This window comes from Cetorhinus maximus, chromosome 16, assembly GCF_964194155.1.
Source record: "Cetorhinus maximus chromosome 16, sCetMax3.hap1.1, whole genome shotgun sequence".
Classification (NCBI taxonomy): domain Eukaryota; kingdom Metazoa; phylum Chordata; class Chondrichthyes; order Lamniformes; family Cetorhinidae; genus Cetorhinus; species Cetorhinus maximus.
Genome location: NC_135894.1, coordinates 12,604,931 through 12,624,200, shown reverse-complemented (window position 1 = coordinate 12,624,200; position 19,270 = coordinate 12,604,931). Strand labels below are relative to the sequence as shown.

Here is a 19,270-nt window from a genome sequence, read left to right as displayed (position 1 = left end):
AGATAAAAAAATTAAAAATCTATTAGGTCACTTCTCCTTCTTCACTTTGTACCTGTATCATGTCAAAAGGTTACAATTAATGCAATTTTTAAATTATTCTTCAAACAGAATATCTTGGAAAATCTGTCAAATTTGAAATGTTAGTATCAACTTGCAAATTGATAGCCATTTAAAATAAATCCATATTATTTGCTTAAAAGAATCTGCAACAAAATAAATAAAATTAATCTAAAGAAAATCTAATTTATTAAGATTTAAATAATACATGGGAAATTCATGTTACATTTAGCCTGGAAAAACAACTTTGCACAACTTAAAAGCAAATCAAGTACTTAAGCATTTACCGAATCCTGAACCAGCATGATATATTAAAACTGCGTTTTACTGAAATAGCTCAAAATCCTATTTGTTTTGAAGAGAGCCATACACAACCCAGACCTGGTGGTAATGAAAGACCAATCTATGATAACTCACTTGCCCTATATTTTCGCAGTTTTAAGCCACCTGCACACCGCTACACATTGTAACTATTGGCTAGAATTAACCTGGAAGTAGACATTTTGTAGGACTTCCCCATCTCTGATTAAAATGGGAAGTTGCTATTCCCAATCATGACATGATAGGGCATTAACTTCACGATGTTGATTAACAGGTCATCTAAAACAGGGCAACAGGTGACAGAATTATGGGTAAATAAGGAAATATCTTGCATGAAATTTAGGTTTGGGTGGCAGTTGAGAGAATATATTTGTCTTTGAAGTCATAAATATTATAGCAGAGTATTGTGAAAAAGACTTCTTTAATCGTTTAATCAGCCTCCAGAATCAATATTGGTAGACATTTTGGATTTGTTTCACAAAAATATAAATAACCAAGCAAAATTATAAACACATCTATATTTCCAGACCTGCAAGTAAGGTGATTTAGTGTTTCTTGGCAAATATGAAATGGCAAACATTTGTACAATTTTCAATGCTTTTGGAATTTTTAAAATGCTATTTCATATTCAAAAATGATTTTTGCAAAACCCCCTATAATTAGGTGACTATTACTAACAATATTTATTAGATAAACATAAGGAATATGGAAAAATTGTTTTATCTGCAAAGAGTTTTTTAAAAAAAAGACTTTGGTTCCTTGTGCTAACTAATGGAAAAGACTTGGATTAGTGTGTTCCAAATCAATAAACTATTAGTAAACAGTCAATTTAGATTATTTTAACCTAGTCTGAATCTATGTTTTTCATAACAGAAAACTTTTAACAAAGTATATGGTCACCTCTTCTGTGTAGCAATACCATATATAATTTAATATAGTTGAATTCTGCCAAGTTCATAACTAGCTTGTGAAGAAAGCTATGCCTCCTTTAGTTCTTTATTACATGATGGAGTTTAAAGAGAAAGCACACTGAAATCCTATGCCCGCATCAGAATTTTACTTGCTTCAGTCAGACTTTTGCGTATTCAACTATAAATCACTGGTACATCTGCACGGAATGGATTAAAGTACTAATGTCTAGGTATAAACACAAAATGCATAAATCCTAGGACTGGAAATCTAACCTTGCTAGTCCACCTACTTTAACTGAAAAAGAGTAAATTACTCCAAATTGCAGAGGAGGCATACAGCAAGGCACGTTTTATTCAAAATTATTCCTACAGCTTATCTTCTCAGATGACATATTGTGAAGAGAATTTGAGGTTCATGCCAGTCATGCTGGTTATGTGCTGGGGAAAGAAGTGCAACACAATGCTCAAGTCAACCATCTGCTTGCAACAAGTCTTCAATTTCCTTATCCCAATTTTCATCTGTTTTTTCTGCCTCAACCACCACCTCATAATCCTGAAGTTCTTGCTGCAGTTCCTCTTCCCAGTCAGCAGATGCTGTTGGAGAAAGTTAAAGTTTACCCATTGCTTTCCTTCATTTGATCAAAGGATGCATTTACTGAGCTACTCACAATATATTCCAGGTTCTGGTGCTTTATTTAAGACAGACTCAGTGTAACTTACTTTTAGTAGGAGTCATCCAGATACATTTTTTCTGAGAAAGAACAATGTTGCAATATTGTATTAAAGCAAAATACTGCAGATGCTGGAAATCTGAAATATAATAAAGGAAATGCTGGAAAATCTCAGCAGATCTGGCAGCATCTGTGGAGAGAGAAGCACAGTTAACGTTTCGAGTCTTTATGACTTAGAGTCAGAGGGACTCGAAACGTTATCTCTGTTTTTCTCTCTCCACAGATGCTGCCAGACCTGAGTTTTTCCAGTATTTTCTGTTTTTTATTGCAATTGTGCATACTTAAGTCACTGCTATCAAATAAAAATTACATTATGTCCATTATATGTGTCAGGTGGAAAGGGCAGGTACAGCATAATGTTTCACTTCACTGGTTCCATTGTGAATTCAATCCCAAGATTGGGTTTGCTTTAGGCTGGGAGAAATTTCTCAAAAGAATGAATTGCATTTATTTAATACATTTTGCCAGCCCAGGATGTCTCAAAGCCTTCAGCAGCCAATAAATTATTTTGTGAAGTGTAGTTACTGGTGTAATGTTGGGAATGTGGCAGGCAATACAAAGAAAAATTTAGTTTATTTGGAAATGTGACCAGGGACCGCCAATCAGTTGAACTCAAATTTGACATCGTAAACAGAGAAGTTGCTGGGCTGAGAAAGAATTAACTCAAGCACAGCAAAATGACTACAGTTTGGTGAGTTTGTTCCGCAAGTACAAGGTGTTTTTAAGTTTTCATCTACATTTGCTGTATGCAATCAAGTTGGACAACTGCTAGGTTAATTCTATTAGTATAAAAACATGCTTAATTCAGTTTAGTTGTGACCTGGAACAGCTGTGGGCCATACATTCTACGCATTCTAAATGCAACAGTAGGTTTCTCTGAAAGGAAGCTCTGTTAAGAGTGATTCAGGAAAGGGAATAATGGTCGATTGCTCCTTTGCTATGGAGGAAATATTCAACTTCAGTACTGTCTCAGTTGAGATGAGCTAACTCAGCACAGATCAGGAATCAAATGTTCTGGTCTACGCGACTCGGCTGCATTATTGCCTTTGCGATCATTGTCCTTCTTAATCCAAGAAACAGAATTGTGTGCTTTGTGGTCAAAAAATCCATTTAAATATTTTCCTATACACAGCCACAAGTTTTGGTTAAAAATTAAATCAATATCAGCGTAGCTACAACATTAGAACGTAGCATTGAAATGAGAATCAAGCTTGGCTAACAGCTGCACAGCGAACTGGCTTAAGAACTAAGATCATAATCTAAAAGTGTATGCCTGGAAATATCAAGTCAAAACTTGGGTTAAAATCTAATTAATGGCTTCAGCTCAAAAGGAAAGAGTAGTGCAGCTAAACACACGGGAAAGGCTGAAGGAAATAATTAGTAATAAGATAGCCACAGAATCTAGAAAGTCGGGTTTGGGAAGTGTTTTTAGAATTACTTATGCTTTATTATATAAAGATGTAGCCAGTATATATAAACACGGTTTTCCAGCCCAACAGATTCAATGTGCGATTTCAGATAAAACCATACTTAACATCCCGATTTTTAGAAAGAAGGTTAAAGAAATAGGATGTTTAAGAATAAATCTTAGGTAGCGTTTGGTAATGAGCTTGTTATTCCCACCTTCTTTTGTAACATCCTCTTTTTTATCCAACACCAGCTGCTCGATTTCTTTCCGCAGATCCTCTTGGTTCAGATTGCATGCATCGTATGCGTCACTAATAAATTCTGTAGCGCCCGGACTTGTGGAAATTTCCTCTTCCTCCTGATAGGATCACCAAGGCATGAAAAGATTGCTGTGGTTCTCTTGGAGGCAGCAAAAACCAAAGCCACTCCAGAATCTGTCCAGTTACATCCTACATTATCATGCAAAACTTAAAATATTTAGTGTAAGTAAGTGAAAACAAAAATTACCTCACATGATTTTGCCTGAGTTTGGATAGCAAAAGGTGGTGTTTTTGACCTTGTTTCTGAAAGACAGTTATGAAATTCTAGTTATGAACAATTCACTCGTCTTTAATAACCATAGATCTTAACCATTCAGTTATCTACAGAGATTGTCAGAGTGCAATATAAAGGAATATGTATGCATCTCTATTGTCTTTGGATAAGTATGTGCATGTGGGTTAAGCCTAGGACTAATGAGCAATACCATGGAATTGCTATCTTGCAAACAGTCTGCAAACCATGACTAAAACATTTTTACTAAGTTAATCACAACTACAAAAGTATGGTTATGGTTTATATTATTTGAGCTCTTTGATTAGATTCCAGTATGTTTTTACAAATCCTGAAATATATTAATTGGACCTCACAAGAAGTGAAATCCAGAAAACATTTTATTAACTCCAAATCCTATTAATGACATTGTCACACCAGTATATGTATATTTTTTTTACCAATTAAGGACATTATTAAATAATTCAACTTGGTGCTCAGAGCATCTTCATATTTTGCCTTCTCAGCAGGTAAGTAGAGCAAAGGCACAGCAGTGATGAAAATCAAAGGGAAATCCCTTCGGAGGATGTCTGCTGTTGATGCAATTGACATGGTTTTCAGCTAGCTACAGACTATTCATTTCTCAGTCAAGTCTACCAGCTGGGTGAAATTAAATCAACATAGCTGGAAAATAGAAAAATGTATACAAAATCCAACAATTTACAAATAAAATGGCATATTACAAGCAGAACAAGTGAAGAGGGCACTCAGTAGAATGCTCCACCACGCTGTGTTAACGTTATTACAATTACCCGGTCGTCCTTGAGGTTTTCCCTGTAACTAAAAAGCTGAAAAAAATAAATCTTTTTATTAAGAGCTTCCATTGCATCGAGGAGGCTTCAGGTCAATCCACAACCAACAGCCTGCTCTGAAAGCTATGCTCACATTTTGGCAGCTGTGTCAAGTTACAACACAGCACCTGAGACAAACTACTACATTCTAAATGAAACAAAAAAGTCAATTTTCCCCAATGTTAATGGATCCTTTAAAAAGAATACGGTTCCAGATCCACAAACTTCGCCAAAAACTAATCAGTTCTCCCTTGGGCCATATCCTGTGTAGAAATCCATCCATTAGATTGAGATATATTGTTTACAAACAGGGGCGAAAACATTACCACTGCCCATTTTCAGTGGCAAAAAAATTAATTTGGCAGGGCTGACTACCAAGATGTTCATTTACCTGTCAAATGGGCATCATCTGTACTGCTATCATCTCTGTCCCCTTGGTCAACTGTTTGCTGTTGAGCAGCCAGGGCAGTAAGCTGTGCTGACTGTTTGATAAGTGACACTCTGTAGAAATAGTTTCTCCAGAATACTTCTTCCTTCACACTGGAGGGGGATCAGGAGATCAAAACTCAAAAGTGAAGCAATTTTATACAGATTTAGTACATATTGTATTCTGTCAACAGAACATTGCATGGAAAACAGTACAGTACAATATACAACTAAGTCAAAATTCAGCTTAACCCATGCTCATCTTTCGTTTTTCAACTCTATCTGATTGTGGGCTCACGTCCCATCTGACAGACTCGAATACGTAATCTTTGTTGATACATTCGTGCAGTACTGAGGGAGTGCTGCTCTATCAGAAGTGTCTCTGGTATGACTGATTAAACTATTTCAGCAGAATCTGATCAGTGAATTGGAATATTCAGAAAGAACATTTTTTATTACCATGTTGAGACACTGCCCTTTGGAATTATAAAGCAGATTTTTTCAGACAATCAAAAAGAACAAAATTAGACATTAAACTTTTTTGTAAAAAAACTGTTAAATGTTCAGATATAGTATAACCTAGCCACTTATACATTGTTTGCTTGAATGTCTAACACCAATAAGTGAGGCATGGTCCCAGTCTTTACTATAACTGCACTCAGTTTTAATTCAATCCACTAGTGATACACTTGCCTGCTGCACTGACCCTGTTCTGCTTTCCACCCTCTCCCACTCATCCTGGCTGTTTCAAATATTGCATTGCATTTAGAACTGGCTTAATTTGTTCACTATTGTATTGCCAGTGTGCCATTTTTGTCTTTGACTTGTAGACAGTAGCATAGAAAACCTCCGCTCACTTCTATGCAACTGTACCTTCCTATTCGAACTAACCAAAACTGACCAGCCTAAATGGGAATAGCCCCGAGTATACATTTTACATTCAAAATTAATATATATGTTAAATGAATGTTCCTAAGGACAACATATTTTGTGTTAGTCTTTTAGCTGTTCCAGTAATTTTATTAAACGTGCAATATATTTAAATTTATGACTTACAACTTTGGAACAAGGTCGAATCGCATTCTGTTAAGAAGTTCATCTTCCTGCAGCATTACAACAGCAACAGGATACATCTGATCAAAATCAAAATTAAACTGGACTCCTGCTGGTGGATCTCGCAAAAAATTCCTCCTCTCCTGTAAACACAAGAATCTAAGTTTACCTTTAGACAGATTTTACCAAAGACTTATGTAGAATATACATTAAGTAGGACTATTATTCACCGACATATGACTAGTGTAACTGAAAAGTACTACTGTGAATCAGGTTAAATAAAATCCCTACAGTTGGTTTCGGAATAGACAAAAACAAGGGAGGATCAGACAATCTCACCTCCCAGTGACATTTCTAAGTTTGATCCTGCATTGCAAGAATGTAAGCACAAGGAATTAGTTTTACATTGTGGATGCACAACAGGCACCTAGCAGGAAGGACAAAGAAGCAAAGAAGTGGGAAGAAGGGAGAACGGATTCAGACTATTGATCATTTTATGTAAGGAACTACTATACTGCCTCTTACAATGCCACTTTACAACCCCTAGATGGCACTAGAGCACAAGGGTACAACTACAGCCTGGCATTAAACAGGGAAAAAAATAACGCATGCAAAAGTGTCGATATATGATTAATTAAGACACTATGAGCGCATACTTGATCTTGTGGACAGCGTGCAAAATTGGTGGGTAATTTGTCACCATAGAACATTGTGGTAACTTAAAATATACAAAACACCGTTCAGCCTAACATAATCGGAAGCCAAAAAAAATCCTTTTTGGAATCTCCTTTCTCTGTCCAGCTCCTGAACTTACTTGAAATTACAACCTTCTGATTAAGAGGTGACAGTGCTACCGCTGAGCCATTGTTTAAACCATCCCAATGGCTCCAGATGATGAACATGCCACAACTTTTGTTTTTACATCAGCGACGAATGCTTGGCCTTCTTAATGGTGACTATGGCATAATTAATCATAAAGGTGGTAACATTTGGAGCAAGTTAGCAGCTGCAAGATTGACAATAGATCTCACCATTTGCAGGAAAATCTGGGCCATTCAAATACAAACTTTTAGGTGGGATTTTGTCATTCTCACGTTATAAAGTTGGTGTCTAAGCTTAATTTTTAAGGGTACATTAAAGCTTTTTGTTTCGGTCATCGCAATATTGTCTAACTTTTACACAATTTCATCAAATTAAAATGACACTGAAATATTAAAGAAAAGCAGACATACTGCTGATAAGGCTAAGATTTGCTGTTGAATAGCTTCTTCTTCACTATATCCAACCCATGGAGGTACTGCAGCATCTGGAAGAAAATATTGTTTACAAAGAAATCTTTATATCCTATAACCTTTATATCCTATTCTAAAAAATAATACCATCCCCGTCCTAAGATACTGATGTGAAGTTTACGCAGTGTATTCCCTCAGTAGAAATCTCATTTTGCAAGGCGTAAGCATTTTAGGCTGCATTGAGAGTACAACTTCAACATTATGCAAACACAAGGAATCCATAGTGTTACCAAACTGCAGGACCAATCATCCCCCCACCGCCACCAGTGCTATCAAAGAATATGATCGTTTCTCCTCTCCTCCCCCTGCCCGAGTGCAGCTAAATACTGGATACCTACCAACTTTTACATCTTGCATAAAACCTTGTTGTATGTCCTCAAAATAGTAAATAGATAAAAATAAAATACATAATAAATAAAAATAAAAGACACTGGTTTTCACAGAATTATGGACTGAGTTGTGGAAGCTGGTCCCCAAAACAATACAAAAACATGATACTATGATATAAAATGTTAGATTTAATCAGTCACTATAAATCAGTGCTTCTGATTTACAATGTGTTAAATTGCAAACACCTCCATTATAAAATAGCATATTCTCAAATTTATTGTAAGCTTGGTAATCAGCCAGCATGTATTAAAACTTGACTTTCTTTTCACAGTTCAATTGTATTTTCAATGCCAAAACTCTACATAGATTTTTCAAACTGGTAGGAAATAACATTTACATTACTTAAGTACTATTGAAATCCCTTTCAATGTGGCTAATAATAAATGCAATGCAGCAGTAAATATCATACCAAAACTATATAAAGAACAGGGCATATAAAAATGTCACCTGACTGAAGAAAAGCAACGGGCAATGAAAATAAATGTTATTTTAGTGCGTGTTGACTTTTCACATGTATAAATGATTTTGGTCAAATGTAATCAAATAATAAGATATTTCTAAAACATCTGAGGAATTTGGAAAGGCCATCGAGAAGAAATTAAACATTAGTTAATGTTTAGCTATTCTAAAGCATGAAATCGTACAGACACAAAACTCCACATTATGATAAAAGTAGACAGTACCTGTTTTCTTCGTCAATTTTTCTTGTACAAATTTGTCTTGTTCTTTTTTGAAATCTCCAATGATGGTCTAAAATGCAGAAAAATAATTTTACAGCTACATGACTTGGAGACAAACTTACGACTTGAACTTACTTAACAATAGCGGACTCAAATTCACTTCCTGGCACAAAGGAAGTACACTTTCACTCACATATACAACAATGGGTTGATATGTTGCACTAATGCCAGTTATTGGCAAACTAAAAATTAATCAATAATTAATTTTTGAAAATGATGCACTAAATGGCTATTTTATAGTTTATCTTGAGAAAATACTTTATTCATCAATATTAGAAAGCGGAGACTGATTGCAAAGCAAGAATTCAGATTTCCTTCATCAAACTCAAGAGTGAAGTTTGAGCTATAATCATATTTTGAATACAAATTCAGCAACAGCCACGAAACCACTCTCAAATATAAGTTAAAAGCAAAATACTGCGGATGCTGGAAATCTAGAACAAAAAACAAAAATACCTGGAAAAACTCAGCAGGTCTGACAGCATCTGCGGAGAGGGATACAGTTGACGTTTCGAGTCCGTAAGACCCTTCATCAGAACTAAAACATATAGAAATGAGATGAAATATAAGCTGGTAGAAGGGAGTGGGACAGGAGAGCTCGATAGGGGGCCAGTGATAGGTGGAGGCCAAGAAGAGACTGCCAAAGATGTCATAGACTAAAGGACAAAGGAGTGTTGACGATGGTGATATTATCTAAAAGATGTGCTAATAGGGATATTAAGGGAAGCAAGCTAGTGGCAGATGGCCCTAGTGTGGGTGGAAGGGATCGAAATGGGTTAAAAGGTGGAGATGTTTATTGTTTAGATGTCTGTTGTTTCATCTCCACCTTTTAGCCCATTTCGATCCCTTCCCCCCACCCCACCCGCACTAGGGCCATCTGCCACTAGCTTGCTTCCCTTAATGTCCCCATTAGCACATCTTTTAGATAATATCACCACCGTCAACACCCCTTTGTCTATGACATCTTTGGCAGTCTCTTCTTGGCCTCTACCTATCACTGGCCTCCTATCGAGCTCTCCTGTCCCACCCCCTTCTACCAGCTTATATTTCATCTTATTTCTATATGTCTTAGTTCTGACGAAGGGTCATACGGACTCGAAACGTCAACTGTATCCTTCTCCGCAGATGCTGTCAGACCTGCTGAGTTTTTCCAGGTATTTTTGTTTTTGTTCTCCAATATAAGTTATTGTTCTTTTACATAGTTTTTGGTTTATTTGAATATATTTTCTAGTTTTAAATCAGCACGTGTAGCTTTGATAAAAGTATCTTGGATGTACAACAGGAATTTATGTCTAGCATGTTCATTATACAGAAAATATTATGGAATAAAGTTTACTAGAAATTGGCCAAACCAGTGCAAAAGGTCATGGAAACACAAGCATAAATCAAATTTCACCAATCCTTAACACCAATTTAAAAATGATGCTGCTTGAAGCTTGCCCCACCCACAAAACTAGCCAGGTCTCCAGATCCAAATAACATGATGGCAAGTTTCTCCTGATGAAACTAGTAAATGATTCAGCTTTGTTTTTATTGAAAAAAAATGTCCCTTTCAGTGATTTAAAATCTGGCTGCTCACTTGTGAAAATGCTTATATTTTGCAATAACCCCAGTTTCAGCAGTATCGATAAAACTGTACCAGATTACCACTGTTAAATGTAACGTGCAAAGGAAAGAAACAATTACCTTATGTTACTCCATCTGATTACACTGATTCATACATTCAAATAAACCTTAAACTAGGTGATGATGCAAATGAATTTTAACAAAAACCTGAATTAACCAGCACAATTTGCACCCAATTTTCCAATTGCCTCCAAAGCAAAAACTCTACCCCTACATCTTTATGAATTACTGGACGTGGGCATAAGTGCACCATAATTCTTATATGTCCTTCCTCCATTTCCTCAACACCATCCCCCATGGCTGTAATACATCAGCATTTATTATATTTGTAATCCAATGTATTTTTGTGGAAACATACGAACCTTGTCAATCACACCATCAATATTTCCATCTTCTACAGATTTCTTAATAGTCTGTGCGGTCTCAACCATGGATTCAGATATCTTTTTGGTAGCAGCAGTGGCAAAACTGAACAGATAATCTGTGCAAGAAAGAAAATGTCAGATACTGTAATGCAACGTTCTAGGTATATAATGAGTATCTAGACTAAGTTAACAGAACCCTCTTAAGGAATTAAAAGGGTGTGTAATATTATCTTGCTTTTCCTTTGGTTTGAGATCTTCAATAAAACTTTCCAAACATTTTAGTCCTTGAAGTCAGGTTTTTTTTATATTCCTGTAGAGTTCACATTTTACAACTCGTATGCTAAATGAGTAAAAAAATATCGACCATCTAAGAGATTCTACAAAGTAACACATGGTTAAATATTCACGCAGTATTACAGCTGTGAAGTTTTTAATCAAACAAGCTGTATCCATTAACTAAACAGACTGATACTGACCAAATCTGGGTGTCACCAGATGTTGCACTGTAGGTGTCAGCTCTTATCCCCAGGATGCAACCTCAAACAATTCTGTCTCGCCAATTTCTGACCCAGCACATTTGCCAATTAAACCATTGCTCTGAAGTTACAAAACCTCAAATGGTCCAATAAACACCAGTGGACCAATAAAGTCTTTCAATCTAAATGAGGTATTATCTACTTACCACCTGACTTCATTGTTCTCACAGGTGTGGCCTTGTATGGTTGTTTTTTGTAAACAGGGTGATTAAATTGCTGGTGTTATAAACAAGAGCTGTCTCCCCTGCAATTTAGAAAGCTAGGGAGCAATTTGATTGAAGTTTACAAGATATTAAGGGGAACAGGGAAGGTAGATGCAGAGAAGCCATTTCTGTTGGTTGGGAAGCCTAGGGCTAAGGGTCTAGAAATTAGAGCCAGACCTTCCAGGAGTGAAACATAAAGAACATAAATAGGAGCAGACCATAAAGGCCATTCAAGCCAAAGGGCTGTACACGTTTGGAACTCAATCGCAATTATCAGTTGATGCTCAATCAATTGGTCATTTTGAATCTCAGATTGATAGATAGACAGGTAGTAAGGGACACTTGCTGTATGTAAATTGACTGCCATGTTTTCTGCATTACAACAGTGACTACACTTCAACAAGTACTTCATTGGCTGTAAAGCGCTTTGAATGCCTGGTGGTCATGAAAAGCACTATAGAAATGCAATTATTTTTTGTTTTTCCACAGTATATTCAACTATTTTGAGTCCAAAATACATATTTTGGAATATTAAATCCTCTTCTATCCTAGAATTTCAGATGCAGCAAAACATGGAGCCTAGGCAACATAGAATCTTATCTCATTGCAGTGACATGTGTTTTGTAAGTGACCTTACAGCATGTATATATGTTTGTGTGCCTAGACAGCTGGGTTAAACTTGGGTTTTTCCTTCACTAAGCCACTTTCTGAAATCCTTCGCCAAAAGGCAGGTTTTTAAAATCAAGTTTTTAAACAATTATATCCTCCAGGAAGCTAATTTGTCAACTGTTGACTTAATGTCTGGATAAATCATCAAGCACTTGGTTGAAATCACAAGGGGCTATGTCCTGTGTGATATCGTAAATTTTTTTACAAGACAGAAATATTTGTCTGAACCTAAAGAGACAATTTGATTTAGCTGCAGCTGAAAAATTAATGAGTCTAATGGAGCCATAGCCATGAGAAATTCCTGTTTTAATTTAAACTGTCTCTTGATAAAGTCATGTACTGATGGACTAACAGGACACAAGAACACTTTAGAGAAAGTACTGGACAAAAAAAAATGAAACGGTCAATTCTGACCAAAAATATATATTTGAGTTTAAAATTTGAAACATGGCAGATCTCAGTTCCATGAGTATTTGACTTTAACAAAGGGAAGGAAAGGCTTCAAAGTAATGAATACTGGGAACAGCTGGACAGCTTGTTCTCTGCTGTATGGCTCAAGGTTCACTTGAGGAAAAACACAATGTTACAATATGTCATATAAATATAAGCTGTGCTGAAAACAGATCAGCAACTAATTTGAAACATTACTTGGGTCTCTAGTTGTCAGGTTTAACTCATATAAAAATCCACCAACACTGCTGAACGTTTAAGTTGTTATTTGTGTTTAAAATACAACAAATATAGCAGCAATTGATTGGAGTCTTTTTCACAGTCGCCACCAGGGAAAACAGGAGATTTGTAAATACTGATTTGTCTTTTTTCTAAAAATGTAGAATGCAGCGAAACCAAAAAAAAAAAGGCTAAAAGTAAACAAGTCAGAAAACTAAACTAAAACAAGTAGTGCTGGAAAAACTCAGCAGGTCTGACAGCATCAGAACTGCTCTGAAGAAGAGTCATACGGACTCGACAAGTTAACTCTGTCTTTCTCTCCACCGATGCTGTCACACCTGCTGAGTTTTTCCAGCACTTTTTGTTTTTGTTTCAGATTTCCAGCATCCGCAGTATTTTGCCTTTCTCAGAAAACTAAACTATTTGGTGCTATTGTAAAGTTACATTGGCAATGCAGACATTATAGCATTCAAAAAGATTTTCAAGATACATATCACCACTGCAAAGTAGTTCAACATCTAATTCTATCCAATCTGTTGGATTGCCTTGCCACCAATTCTAGCCCTATCTGCTCATCAAGCTCAGCCAGACCACGCAAGGCCTGTTCAACTGAGTTGAGTTTGAGATCCCATATTCTGGGTATCATTAACGGTGGTTACTTGCAATTCTGCTCGAACTCTTATTCATGTGTCAGTAACCTACAAACTAGATTGCTCCATCCGAAATGTGAAGGTTACACATCAACCTTGCTTCTAGACCAAAGCTTGAGAGATAAATCCAGTGAACTGTTTGATACATTCTTATGCAGGATATGAACTTAAATTCAATGCTTGAAACAAAGGCAAAGGAATTAATCCCGATGTTCAAATAATTCTCACCCTATATCTAGATTATTCTATATATACCCAGATTATTGTGTCTATACCTACTGGGACCCAATAACTCGTCTTACTGTAGATATCCTGCAACTGGCAAGGATCTTTAAGGATTCAGTAAGCAACAATGGGCAGGCAGTGAGATATTAACTAAAGGCAGCCTTTAACAAATTCCGCATAACTCAATTTGGGAATATCCAGTGCAGCAAAGTTTCACAGACACCTTTGAACTATTCTTTCACGCAAAGAAAGTCTAAATGCACACTGCACTGCCCCTTAATACTGAATATAGGTTTTCAATTTTGGTGGCAAGTAGCTAGTTCTTAACATTAGCAGCTGTTCATTTGCTTGGGGCAACAGAACTTTTCAACATGCTTCACAGGGTACTTAGCTGAACTGGTCACATAATCTTGTGATCAGTATTTGCAAACTCTAATGCATAAACACATACATCAAGCCATGTGAACATTTTCCACCTGTAACCTGGGCCAGGTGGTATACATCTTAGGAGGTAGATTAGAAAGGAAATCTGTGAGCTACTGGTTCAGAAATAGTGTCAGATACAATGCTTACTGGAAAAGTCTGAAGAATTGCAATTCTTTATTTGCCATATTTTAAAATAGGGAAGAAATCAGAGGCAGGTACCAGAGGTCCTTTAGCCTTGCATTAATACTGGGTAAAATAATGGGATTACATTAAGGATGCTGGAGGAACACCTGTATAGTAAAATCTTACAAGTAATGGTCATCATGGATCTAGGAGGAAGTGATTCTACTCAACAAGCCTCCCATTTAGGAAGTTACAAACACAAAGTAGACATCCTTGTGATTTGGTTTATTGAGACTTCCAGAATGTCTTTGATGAAGTTTCACACGAAAGACTAACTAAATTAAAATCAACAGAATCCAAGATGCAATATGGGACTGGAGAAAACTTGGATTAAAATAAATTAAATACACGATGATCCTGAATGGAATATTGCAAAAGTCTTGGATACAGGGCGAGAATTGGATCTTTTTCCCCCATCTACATAGATGACCTGGATATAGAAGCTAACTGTAAGCTTATTGTAATTAGAGATTACACAAACAGGGTGTACAGTGGGGTTGGAAAATATAGTTAACACTTTATGGAACTATTTATATGCATTAAACAACTGGGCAAATAGATTCAACTTGATAGTGAAAAATGATAAAATTTTGTATATTGGATGAAAGAATGAGAAACAAGAATACAAAAAAAGTAAACAGGACTAGCACAGGTGGGTTTTTGACAGGTACCTAGGACTTATAAGCTTGTAATAAGTAATTAAAAGGGAAAATTGAACATTGTAATATGGGGCCAGGGCACCATATTTCAAAAGACATTGGAAAGGGTGCACAGAATAGCATCAATAATCTCATGCAATAGGAAAGACTAAAAGAACCGTCGAGCTCCATAAACTAGTGAGAGGGTTAAGGGTGGCTTCGGAGGTATTTGACATACTAGAATCACAGAAATTTACAACAGTTCTGCTGACTCTTTGAAAGAGCAGTTGTGCTCCCTGTGCTGCTTTTTGTCCACAACCTTGTAAAGCTCATTTACCTTTTCTTTTTAAAATTTATAGAATCAAATTTCATCATCTATTCAGGGAGAGCATTCCCGATGCTGACAACTCAGTGAAAATATTTATTCCCCACTAGAGCTTTTTCCAATGATTTTGAATCCATCGCTCTAATTATTGACCGGCTAATCAGAGAGATTTTGTTTTACTCCATCTCCTCTATCAAAACCTATCATCTTGTAAACCTCCGTTAGGTCACATCTTAGCTTTCCCTGTTCCAAGGAGAACAGTCCTAACTTTTCCAACCTGTCCTCATAACTGCCATCCTGCATTATTGGTAACATCCTGGGAAACCTGCTCTGTAACCTTTCAAATGCATTCACATCTTTAAATGTGGTGCTGAGAATTGCACTGATTTATAAGTCCATATGCCTTTTTAACATGATCAATCTGACCTGCCACCATTGAAGATTTGTGCATATGGACACCAAAGACTCCTTGATACTTTTCAAAATTGTGCCATTTGTAATATACTGTCCTATATCAGTCCTCCCAAAGTGCATTACTTTACACTTCTCTGCACTGAATTCCATCTTCCATGCTTCTGCCCATTTCACTATCCTGAAACCTATAACTATACTCATGATCTACTACTTTGCCAAGTAGTACCAAATTCCATAAAACAAATGTAAAGTCAATTTAAAACGTCATATTGAAAACATCTTAATAGGTGATAAGTATTTGGAAGTTTCTACCAAGTAAGGTAGTGTGCTCAGACACATCAGAGCTCAATGTAGCTTGGACCTGCTTTCAATCTGAATTAATATAAAGAAGATCGTTCTTTTAGTATGTCTTCTTTATCTATTGTTTATCGGTCCAGATGGAATATATCCTTGGTTGCTGAAAGAAGCAAAGATAGCATTGGCAGAAGCATTGGTCACAATTTTAAAACCTCATTGGATACAGGAGTAGTGCTGGAGGACTGGAAGTTTGCTATGAAAGCAAAGATCAAGAAATGGGAGAGGGATAAACCAGGAAACTGCAGGCCAGTCAGCCTAAAAACGGTAGTGGGGTAATTATTGGAAACCATTATCTGGGACAAAATAAACTTTCATTTTGAAAGGCATGAGTTAATCTAGGAGTGCCATCATGTATTTGTTAAAGGAAAGTAGTGTCTGGCTGACTCAGTCAAAATTCTAGTACTCGCTTGCCAGCAATGCTCTCATCCCATGGGTGAATCTTCAAATCCTGAATCCTGGAGGGCAGTATGTGCATTGTGCACTTGTCAAGGCTGCCTTAGGCAATAATGCAATTGAGTGTCAGCCATGGCTCAGATGGTAGCACTCTCGATTGAGTTGCAAGGTTGTGGGTTGAAGTCCCACTCCAGAGCTTGAGTACAAAAATCAAAGTTAGCACTCACTGCAGTAGTGAGGGAGTACCACATTGTCGGAGGTGCCATCTTTCAGATGAGACTGTAAACTGAAATCCACCTGCTTGGGTGGATGTAATTACATGATCCCATGGCACTATTTCGAAGAACAGCAGGGAGTTTATCCTCGGGGTCCTGGACAATATCTATCCTTCAATCAGCATCACAAAAAACAGATTATCTGCTCACTATCACATTGCTGTTTGTGGGAATTTGCTGTGTGCTGCCGTGTTTCCAACATTATAACAGTGACACTTCAAAAAAGTACTTAATTGGCTGTAAAGCACTTAGAGACCCCTGGTGCTTGTGAAAAGTGCAGGTAGGTTAGTCATTCACATGATCAGATCACCAATACGTCAAATCAGAGTTGATGACCTTGAGGGGCAGTTGGCACCTCAGTTTAACACCACATCTAAATGAAAGCACCTCAGGCAATGCTGCACGACGCTGTCGCTCAGTCAAAATCCTAGTACGCCCTCCCTAACAGTACTGTGAGTGTACCTACAACAGATGGACTGCAGCAGTTCTAAAGGGCTCACCCACCACCTTCAGGGACAGGCAATAAATGCCGGCCTTGCCAGCGACGCTCACATCCCAGGAAAGGGTAAAAACAACACAGTTCGGCACTGAGCTGCATAGGAGTTGTCAGCTCAGTTTGTGCTCCAGGATCCGGATCAGGCCTTGCAGCCACAGCCTGCTGACTGGGAGGCGAGGATGCTCCCAAGCTTGGCAACCCCTGCATTGTATGGTGATAGTTCATGGCTCACTGTCCACCTGGTACACCGGACGCTGCCTCCCGGGTGCGCATGCGTTTGATTTGCATCCAGGTCGTCAGGGACCTGTACCCCAGGCCTCCGCCAAAAGTTACGCTAATGGGAGGGTGGAGAGGCGCTGCGGGACATGGGGCAGCGCCTTCCCGAGGAGGAGGTGCCGCCGCCAGCACCTGGCCGAGTGAGCCGGCGGGGGGAGAGAGGGGGTGGGGGGGTGCGCTGGGGGGGGAGGGGGGTGCGTGGGGGGGAGGGGGGCGCAGGGGGGATGGGGAGAGGGGGGTGCGCGGGGAGAGGGGGGTGCGCGGGGAGAGGGGGGTGCGCGGGGGGGAAGGGGGGGTGCGCGGGGGGGAAGGGGGGGTGCGCGGGGGGGGAAGGGGGGGTGCGCGGGGGGGAGGGGGTTGCGCGGGGGGAGGGCGGTGCGCAGGGGAGGGCGGTGCGCGGGGGGAGGGCAGTGCGGAGGGGGGGGCGCGGGGGGGGAAGGGGGGGTGCGCGGGGGGGAGGGCGGTGCGCAGGGGAGGGCGGTGCGCGGGGGGAGGGCAGTGCGGAGGGGGGGGCGCGGGGGGAGGAGGGAGGGGGGGCGCGCGGGGGGGAGGAGGGAGGGGGGGCGCGGGGAGGAGGGGGGTGTGCGGGGGGGAGGGGGGGTTGCGCGGGGGGGAGGGGGGGTTGCGCGGGGGGGAGGGGGGTTGCGCGGGGGGGAGGGGGGGTTGCGCGGGGGGGAGGGGGGTTGCGCGGGGGGGGGAGGGGGGTTGCGCGGGGGGGGAGGGGGGTTGCGCGGGGGGAGGGGGGTTGCGCGGGGGGAGGGGGGTTGCGCGGGGGGGAGGGGGGTTGCGCGGGGGGGAGGGGGGTTGCGCGGGGGGGGGAGGGGGGTTGCGCGGGGGGGAGGGGGGTTGCGCGGGGGGGAGGGGGGTTGCGCGGGGGGAGGGGGGTTGCGCGGGGGGGGAGGGGGAGGGGGGGTTGCGCGGGTGGAGGGGGAGGGGGGGTTGCGCGAGGGGGAGGGGGGTTGCGCGGGGGGGAGGGGGAGGGGGGGTTGCGCGAGGGGGAGGGGGGTTGCGCGGGGGGGAGGGGGGTTGCGCGGGGGGGAGGGGGGTTGCGCGGGGGGAGGGGGGGTGCGCGGGGGGAGGGGGGTTGCGCGGGGGGGGGGGAGGGGGGTGCGCGGGGGGGAGGGCAGTGCGGGAGGGGGGGGCGCGGGGGGGGAGGGGGGTTGCGCGGGGGGGAGGGGGGTTGCGCGGGGGGGAGGGGGGTTGCGCGGGGGGGAGGGGGGTTGCGCGGGGGGGAGGGGAGGGGGGGTTGCGCGGGGGGGGAGGGCAGTGCGGAGGGGGGCGCGGGTGGGGGTGGGGGTTCGGCCTCCGCTCCCGGCTCGGGACTCACCGCCCAGCCCCTTGGCCTGACTCAGCATCTCGGGGGCCGCCTCTCCGCCGGTCTCGTCTCCTCCGTCCTTCTCCCAGCCGCCATCGCCGCCGGCTCTGTCCTGACGGGCCGGCCCGTCCTGGGCCCCGTCCAGGCCGAACCAGCTGCCGACCACTCGGAACATCTCCGTCTCCCGGTGACGCAGCCGCAACACGGAAGCGCCTGGAATCCCCGGCGCGCGCTGGGCGGAACCGTCCGCCGCCGCCGCCACCGCGCATGCGCTCTTCCCGGACCGGCCACAGGCGGCGCTGCTGAGACCCAGCCGCTGAAGGCAAGGTGAACATTTCAGGTTAACTATAAACTATAGACTGCTTTGGCTACCGACCGTTAGAATGGCTGATCCAATGCCATAACAAAAATAAATCGCTGTAAGTGTGCCCATCTCAGGAAGGGGAGCTTTTGTTTCATTCTTTTCATGGGATGTGGGCATCACCAGAAAGGTTGTCCATCCTTAGTTGCCCTTGGTTT

The 19,270-nt window shown here is 40.9% G+C and overlaps 1 protein-coding gene across 1 annotated transcript; it reads right to left on the bottom strand.

Annotated features, from left to right (window-relative positions):
* Positions 1 to 218: 218 nt before the first annotated feature.
* Positions 219 to 19,020, bottom strand: syap1 (synapse associated protein 1). The gene is made up of 9 exons (XM_078559371.1): positions 18,764 to 19,020; positions 10,699 to 10,817; positions 8,654 to 8,720; positions 7,521 to 7,594; positions 6,292 to 6,431; positions 5,201 to 5,349; positions 3,935 to 3,990; positions 3,644 to 3,785; positions 219 to 1,883 (listed from the first exon to the last, which is right to left on the bottom strand). Exons 1-9 carry the CDS (start codon positions 18,924 to 18,926, stop codon positions 1,759 to 1,761), a joined length of 1,035 nt encoding a protein of 344 aa, XP_078415497.1. The 5' UTR covers positions 18,927 to 19,020; the 3' UTR covers positions 219 to 1,758.
* Between the last annotated feature and the right edge of the window lie 250 nt (positions 19,021 to 19,270).